This window comes from Aegilops tauschii, chromosome 5 (genome assembly GCF_002575655.3).
Source record: "Aegilops tauschii subsp. strangulata cultivar AL8/78 chromosome 5, Aet v6.0, whole genome shotgun sequence".
Classification (NCBI taxonomy): domain Eukaryota; kingdom Viridiplantae; phylum Streptophyta; class Magnoliopsida; order Poales; family Poaceae; genus Aegilops; species Aegilops tauschii.
Window position 1 is genome coordinate 327,040,393 of NC_053039.3, and position 8,138 is coordinate 327,048,530.

At 50.0% G+C, this 8,138-nt stretch overlaps 3 protein-coding genes across 3 annotated transcripts; 2 read left to right on the forward strand and 1 right to left on the reverse strand.

Annotated features, from left to right (window-relative positions):
- Nucleotides 1–1,926: 1,926 nt before the first annotated feature.
- Nucleotides 1,927–3,051, reverse strand: LOC109747110 (uncharacterized). Its single transcript, XM_020306194.1, has one exon. The coding sequence runs from the start codon at nucleotides 3,049–3,051 to the stop codon at nucleotides 1,927–1,929; it is 1,125 nt and encodes a 374-aa protein (XP_020161783.1).
- Nucleotides 3,052–3,520: 469 nt separating this feature from the next.
- LOC141022822 (uncharacterized) lies at nucleotides 3,521–4,638 on the forward strand. Its single transcript, XM_073499093.1, has one exon. The coding sequence runs from the start codon at nucleotides 3,532–3,534 to the stop codon at nucleotides 4,636–4,638; it is 1,107 nt and encodes a 368-aa protein (XP_073355194.1). The 5' UTR covers nucleotides 3,521–3,531.
- A 1,948-nt stretch (nucleotides 4,639–6,586) lies between these two features.
- Nucleotides 6,587–7,887, forward strand: LOC141022823 (uncharacterized). The gene is made up of 2 exons (XM_073499094.1): nucleotides 6,587–6,594; nucleotides 6,640–7,887. Exons 1-2 carry the CDS (start codon nucleotides 6,587–6,589, stop codon nucleotides 7,238–7,240), a joined length of 609 nt encoding a protein of 202 aa, XP_073355195.1. The 3' UTR covers nucleotides 7,241–7,887.
- Nucleotides 7,888–8,138: the final 251 nt, after the last annotated feature.

Genomic DNA, 8,138 nt, shown 5'->3' on the forward strand with positions numbered 1-8,138 from the left:
GAAAATTTCGGGAGTGAGACGCAACGTTGACCGGAGGCGGTTCCAGGGTGGTGACCACCCCATGAACCTGTCCCCCGGAGTTGTGGATCTCGCCGTGGCCATCGGACCCGTGGAGCCCCAGGCTGTTTTGCGTCGAGGACGAAGCCCTGTGACCCACCGCATCGCCCTCCAGAGCTGGATCTGGATCCGAGGGCGCCGCCACCAGCGCCGGGTGGATCGCGATGCGCCCGACTTGCGACCGTAGCTCGTCGACTTGATGTTGGATGTGCGTCACCGCTGGCCGCCACAGATCCAGGGAGGTCTGGATCACATCCAGCCTCGCATCCGTCGCCGCCTGGCTGTCATTGACGGACTTGATGAGCGCCGCCAACTGCTCCTCCATCGCCGCCGTCTTGCTCGCCTGCTTGGTGGTGTAGCGCGGTTTTGGATACGCTGTCTCCAGATCGACTGACCTCTGATACCAAGTTGTAACGTACCTCTAGCGGCTAGATCGGATCAGGGTAGGAAGGAGGGGAAGAACAGCGGTAGGTAAAGGAGGAGGGGATAAGTATTGAGAAGGCGAGAGAGTACAGCTCTCCTCGTCAGTCTGATTCAGATTACAATCGGTGCCTTTCTGGCTCACACCCATCGAGCCTATATACTCCACTCCACCCACGCACGCACTCACAGCCAGCTCACCTAATCAGTCGCAGCCCTTCGGGGAATATTCGGTCCCTCGCCCTTGCCTGGCTTGCTGTCGCCTGGGCCCGCCTGTTCGATGCCGCGCGCGCTGGTCTGGGGTCCAGTCCCAGGCGTGACAAAGCACGGTCGCCCCCCACGACCGGACGAGTGGCCATCGGTCGGCGGTGACGTACGTACGCGCAGATTCCTGCAATTAATTGACGTGTACGCGCGCGCTGGGCCGAGAGAGGAAGGAGACGAGCTCGCGGTCTGGTTGAATTGAACGGGCAGTCGTGGCTGGCCGGAATATGGAGGATCCCGTGGCACTGAACGGAGATGGCGATGACGAGAGGCGAGCCGGAGCGTGCGAGCCAAACGCATGCTGGTTCCTGTACGTCGCCGTCACTTTTTCATGGCTCTTTGTTCTCCGGCCGTATTGGAATTGACGGGAAATTAAGAGAAAAAGAACAAGAAGAATCGAGTCGCCGCGGCGGCGCACAGCACCGGTACTGGCCGGAGAGGAAGGAGACGCGCGCTGCCTCGTATTGGAACTGAAGAAAGAAAAAGTAGTGTGATCGAGCGAGAAAGAAACGGAATTGAGGAAGACGACGCGGACGCGTATACGATCGCGACGGCGTCATGCACCACGTAGGAGACGGCGAAGGTATGTTGGTTCCGTGGGAGAGGAGAGGTGAGGTGCTCCCCATGCATGGACGGCGGTGGCGAGCGCGCAAAGCGACATGGAAACTTGGCGAACAGCCTCGGACGTGCACGCGCGCATGATGGTCTGCTAGCTCCTGCCGCCAAAAAGACGGGGCCTTTGTGCGAGCTCGCCGACGACCTTGACGGTTGACCTGGATGCCAGCGGCCTTTCTGAGTCGCGGACGTGGTCACGCCGGTCAAGATCAACAAGGAGAACAGAGCACGGACCAGGCTCGGTGGTGTCCGTCGGCGGCGGCGCTGCTGCCTAGAGAGGTGATCAGGTCTGGTCTGTTCTGGTGGAATTGATGGAACGGGAGTCCATTGCTTTGCTGGTATGGTACTACGCAATCTCTCAACAGGTCGCGTGTCTTGAACGTGGGGTGTGGAGACAAGTCCAGCGTCACAATCTGACTGCTTCTGTTCGTCTTGTATGACAAGAATTTTCCACCGACCATTGTAAGAGAATCCATCAAGCGAAGCTATCATGCTCGTGCTCGTGCTTAATCCATTGGCCGCCTCCTGGACGGCAATAGTAGTAAAACACCATACTGTTAAAATCATCTGCTACGTGCTAAAATCGACCCAAATACCATAATTAACTCTCTCTGTCCCCCAAAACTCCATTGCCTCTTGAGGCTGTCCCAACTCATAAGACCAGACTTTTGTCCCATAATCGTCATGCTTCACCGTGGTATATGCGTGTCCATCTTTTGGGACAAAGGCAACATCATCTTCACGTTGGACCAGATCAACATGTATGTTCTGAGGCCAATCATAGAGCCTCGGGAGGAAAATCTTGTTCTGCATCCATTTGATATTAGTCTTCTTCACCGTCGTTGTCAAGGTGCCAGTGAACAAGGCTCTCCCGTCTAGGCTTTCCAATTTCTCCCACTGCATCGTGTGCTCATTCAGCTTGACGACGTTGACGGGCGTCCCACGATGGCCAATGAGGACGGCCATCAGCTCACCTCGATCAGACTTTGCCAAGTAGCTATGTTTGTGGTCGAACATAAAACTCTGGGGCTTCTCGAGAATATTAAATCCTTCGTCGTGCCTGCTGTCGTCGTACACCGCGAACGCACCATCTTTCCCCAGCAGATACAGGAAGCCGTCACGGAGTACCGGGTTGCAATCCTGCGATGTCAAAAAGCTTGGTTGGTCATGGTCAGAACTCGCGAAGTCCCAGTCCCCCCATGCGTCGACGGTGTTGTCTCGGATGCAGCGGGCGATTCCTAGCATACCAAACTGCGTGTCGACGCCGAACATGGTGCGCGCGCCGTCATAGACAACGGAGTCGAACATGGCGTTCTTGGTCGGCGGTAGCTCGTGGACGTCGCCGGACAAGAGCTGGGCGTCGAGGATTAGGTCCTCGGAGCATAGCGCCAGGTGTTCTCCGGTGGCGCAGACGATCTTGACGTCGGGCGTCCTGAGCGTGGAGGCGGTCTCGAAGTTCTTGTGGTAGTAGGGGCTGTAGTAGCGCAGGTTGGTGGCTCCGACGTCGGTGGCGTTGAGGAGCAGAGGAGTGATCCACGCGGGGTAGAAGGGCGAGAAGGCGCGCGCGGATTGCCACTGCCGGCACACTAGGCCGAAGCTCGGGTGGCTCGACCACCGCAGATGATCCAGGATCTGGACGAGAACGTCCGCCGGGAGAGAGGACCAATCACGTGCGTGCGACGCCGGCGCCTCCATCCCGTACGTACGTCCTCGCTCGCACACCGTGTCCGGCGTTTCGATGCTCTGATTTCTGCCGGTGTTTCTCTAGGGAAGCCCGGAGTTCCGGCTCGATCGGCTGACAGTTATCAGGCGACAAGAATTCTACCCACGTAGATATCTAAGGCGCGTTGGATTGGATCCGACTTGGACTGGATTACACGTGGTCACGTGGAGTTCGAGTGTTTTTTGGACGTCCATCTCTACGCGGTCATACATCAGAACGGGGACTTCGATTACCAAGCGGATTCGTAGTGCCTATATATATATGTGCGCGCATCGTCTACATAAGGATGCCAAAGCCCAAGCCCGTGTAGGAGCAGTTCGTAGCAGCGCCTGCAGGGAACTCCACCAGGACACTTGTTGGAGGGAGATAGTCGACGAACAATTGATTCTTGTTCCGCAAACATACATCAGAAGCTGAAGGAATCCGTTCACGCACCGGAGAATCACAACCCGATGGCGACGAAAGGAAGCGAATATACAGCTCCACCGGATCCAGATATTTCCCCGTTGTTACTGTTTCATTACAACAATGACATGCCGATGGAGGAAAGCGACGATGACATAAATTTCAGCGATGAAGACGAGCCTGATCATGATGAAGTCGACAAAAGTGATGGTGACGAAGAGGCCGCAGATGAAGAGGCCGAGAAAATTCACGGGATTGAGTCGACTGAGGAGGCAAGCGATGGTCTCTTCTTGTACAGCACAAGTAGAATGCAGCAATCACAACGCAGGGGACTGGATGATCTGGAAAGCCACTTCTACTGGGTAACACCACAAGGTTGGCTGCTCATGCGACACCACCACTCACGCGAGACCTTCCTGTGGAACCCGTCCACGCGTCAGAGAATCGGCCTGCCATCGGGTCATCAGAGGGGATTCCTGGAAGAGAACACCACCAGGTGCTTGCTATCGCATGCGCCCACCGACCCCAACTGCGTCGTGCTAGTGATCAACTGCAGAGACACGGTGCTCTGGTACTGCAGCCCTGCCGCCGGAGCCCAATGGTTTGAGCATAGGTACGACTCACGGATGCTGGACCAAAGCCGCAATAAGGTGGTCAGAAGAATGAGGCGCCTTACCGCATTTGGGGGAATGTTCTACGCAGATTTGTTCCGTGCCGTCGTGACACTCCGGTTCTCGCCGCACCCGACCTTCACGGTAACCCCCGTCGACGTTAGATCGCGTCGGCTGCACAGCTGCACGGAATTTCAGCTGTTGGAATCATGCGGAGAGCTGTTCAGAGTATCCTTCGGCCAACAGTTTTTCGTAGATGAAGTTCTGCATGTTGGTGTTCAGCGGCTGGACGTCGCTGAAATGGCCTGGGTGAAAGTGCACTCTCTGGGTGACAGAGTGTTCCTAGTCAATTCTAGGTACTTCAGGGCATCACTAAGTGCGGAAGAAGCTGGTTTAAAGCGGAACTGCGTATATTTTCTGAGACACGGTGACAAGGGATTATATGTTTACAACATGGAGCGAGGCACCACTACTCTGCATAATCCCGGTCAACATCTGCACGATGATGTGGCTGCTGAAATATTGTTGATACCAACCTCTTGAATGTGGTTTTGTGTTTCTTTTTCTATTTTTTTTCAAACCATGCAGGAGAATTGCGAGTGTACTATTTAGGGAGAAAGAAAGAAAGGTGGTTTTGTTTTCCATCCTTTTTATTTCATCCAATGCATGATACCACATTGTAACGCAATATATTTACGTATGTAGTCTATTTAGTCTCTTATGGGTTGAATTATAGTCTCTTGCAAGGCGACAGTGAAAGCCTTTCTCCCCTTAATCTCCGCCAGTGAGCTTGTGGATCCGCCTCCCCTCCGCCTGCCGCTTTGATGGCTCGTTGTGGGGAGGGTATTCCTGGTGCCTCGGCTCCGACAAGTAGATAGGTATGGTTTTAATCCTCATAGGGACGGCGCTCGAATGGATGGCGACGCTTCTTCTTTAAGCCGGTCTTTCGGGCTTTGATCCTACTTAAATTCGCTCATCGGGACGGGTAAGACAAAGTTCCAGCGTAGATTCCTGCCGGCTCCATGGAGCGGCGAAGTTGGGTTTTCCCGCCATTCGTACACAACATCGAGATTTAGTGTCATGTTCTTCACATCGATTAAAGAATCCAACAACGAAGAATTGTGGCTTCAGGGCACTGGTCCGGCGGCAATGGTTGTTCGGTGCTCCAGGGACCGGTCTGTAATTTTTATTATGTTTAGATGCTTTGTACTTGCGGTGAATCTTTTTAATAGATCGGATTCTGTTCGTAAAGAATGGGTTGAATTATTGTAACAGTGGAACATGAAGGTGTGCACTGCCCACCCTACTCCTTCCATCCTACAAATGAATGATATTTTTTTTGAGGAAAAATATATAGATGTTGCAAATATTCGTGCATAATATTGTTTTAAATGGAGGCATAAGATTTGCCCCATTTATTAAATAATGAGAGAATAGAGTTTTACAAGTAACCCACAATCATGACATGGCAATTACTCATGCAATACAATATGCGCTAGTTTCTTAGCACCCGCGGTAACCCAAAATTTTGCCTCCTCACAAATCATGTGCAGTAAGATTGGTGGCAGTGCAAATCTGTGCTAAAAAACACAAGTATTTCTCTCATTCCTGAGAGTCCAAGAGACAAGCATGGTGAGGGACGCCATTGCTCGCCTATTCGGGTTATGCATGTCGGCTTTCTTATCCCATCATTCCTTGACGGAGCCTTCAATGTGCCAGGTAGATGTGTCCATATGAGCAAGGAAAATTTTCTCGATGACCAAACGCCAAAGCCTCATGGTGTAGTGACACCTAAATAAGACATGTACCCTAGTTTCTTGCTCCCTCTTGCAAAGAGGACAAAGATCGCAATTTTCCCAACCCCGCCTCTTCAACCGATCGGCGTCCCACATCCGATCCTGTAGCGCAAGCCAAGTGAAGAAATTTACTTTGGGTGCGGGGGGCTTTCCATACCATGCACTCCATGAGGGACAGAGCTATCCCAAGGAACTAAACCTTATAAGTGGTGGTCGCTGAATAGATCCCATCATTTGAGTGCTTCCAAAGAATGTCGTCTTCGGCATGTTCGTTGAGATGGAAGTCATGAACAAGCATCCAAAGGGTGAAGATTTCCCGGATGTGATCATCATTGACAACGGTGTTCTGGTTGATCTTCAGGATACATGCATTATCTTTAATGGCTTTGAGCACCTTCCAATTCTTTCTTCGCGAGGCTTCAAAGATACGTGGTTCAATATCCTTGGTTTGCACCCAAGAAGCCATGGGGAGGCCCAAAATGATGTTTTAGCGCCATTGACAATGGTGATAGTCCAATATACAATTAGATATTAAGCAGCTCAACGCATATAAATTACTACTTTTGAAACTGAGACAATTTTTTGACTCAACCATTATTTAAGAAGAAGAGAGTTGCATGGTTAATTTACGAGAGACCAGGAAAAAACCGTCACAACTTTCCCATTCTTGTGAACTACTCCTGAACTATGGAGCCATGGGACAGTAAAGCCAGACCAAAAAACACACCCAACACAGACACCCCAACAGGACAAAGTTTACAGCGTCACCGAGGTCCAACCCTGTGTTCCACCACGGCTTGATCTATATACTATTAGAAGATGGAAGATTAGCAGTATGCGACAAGTGTAGACATGAAGAAGGATTTGAAATTCTTGAGAAGCCACAGGGTTTTGGGTTTGTATATGAAGACAGCTACTTGGTCGAGTCCGACCAGGGGGAGCTGATGGTCGCCCTCATCGGCCGACGCGGGTCACCTGTCAACCTCTTCAAGCTCAATGAACACACGATAGAGTGGGAGAAGATGGAGAGCCTAGATGGCGGGGCTTTGTTTACGGGCACACTCACGACCGTAATGAAGAAGACTGCCATTAAGTCGATGCAGAACAAGATCTTCCTCCCAAGACTCTACGATTGGCCTGACATCGTTTATGCTGACTTTGTTCTATGCGACGGTGAATTTGCCTTTGTGCCGGGGTTGCCACATGTTGATAACAAGGTGAAGGTTGGCAATGACGCATGTAGCACAAATATGTGGTCTTGCGAATTGGGACAATGCGATAATCCAAGGGACTTTTGGGAGACAGAGAGAATGGATTATAGTATTTGGGTCGATTTTAGCAATAGTTGACTTCTCTTATCATGAATAATACTCCACTTACTGAGATTATAGGCAAACTTTAAAGGACTTTTATTACCACCAAACGTTCAGATTTTAGCAATAGGCAAAAACGATCCTTACTTCCCTCTAATTATATACATGCATGCATTAGAATGACTAAGTTTCCTTTCACGTGCACTCTTCCCTTTAATTACATGCATATCTGCACTGAAGGACGAAAAACTGATGTCATCCTAGATTCTTTTTTTCAAACTTTAAAATGTTTCGTAGTTCAAACCATCGCTCCGATTGACAAATCGTCGTCACAAAAAAAAAATTGTCTCGATGAGATCTTCAAAACTAGATCCCATGTTGATATGTTCCGATGACTTTTTTTCCGGACAAACAGTTACCACATGTGGGCTACCTAAGTTATCACGTCTATCATACATAAGTCACCGTGTCATTTACACACACAAAATAATGACACACAAAATTCGGGGTATGTTTTCAACAAACTTTTATCCCGGGGTCAAAAAGTGATTATGATGTTTGCAGTGAGTTATCAGCTTTGTTGTGTATATTATCATGTTGCACAAAAGTTATCAGGGTATGTTTTTCAACAATTTTCATTCCCTCGGTCAAAAAAGTACCGCGATATTAGTATATGAGTTATCAGCTCTCATGTGCGTGTATTATCATGTTGTTCACACATGAGTTATTAGGAGGTATTTTTTAACAACATTTTTCCCTGGTCAAAAAGTTACCACGTCTGGATCAAGTAAGTTATCGGTTCTGTTGTATGTATATTACCATGTTATTTACACACAAGTTATCATGGTATGTTTTCAACAAACTTTTATCCCGGGTTCAAAAGTTACCGTGGGGTCTGTAGTGAGTTATTAACTTTATTGCATGTGTAATACCG

What these genes read in the sequence shown, in the direction of transcription:
- LOC109747110 (XM_020306194.1), bottom strand. Translation starts at nt 3,051, where the DNA reads ATGGAGGCGCCGGCGTCGCACGCACGTGATTGGTCCTCTCTCCCGGCG.
- LOC141022822 (XM_073499093.1), top strand. Translation starts at nt 3,532, where the DNA reads ATGGCGACGAAAGGAAGCGAATATACAGCTCCACCGGATCCAGATATT.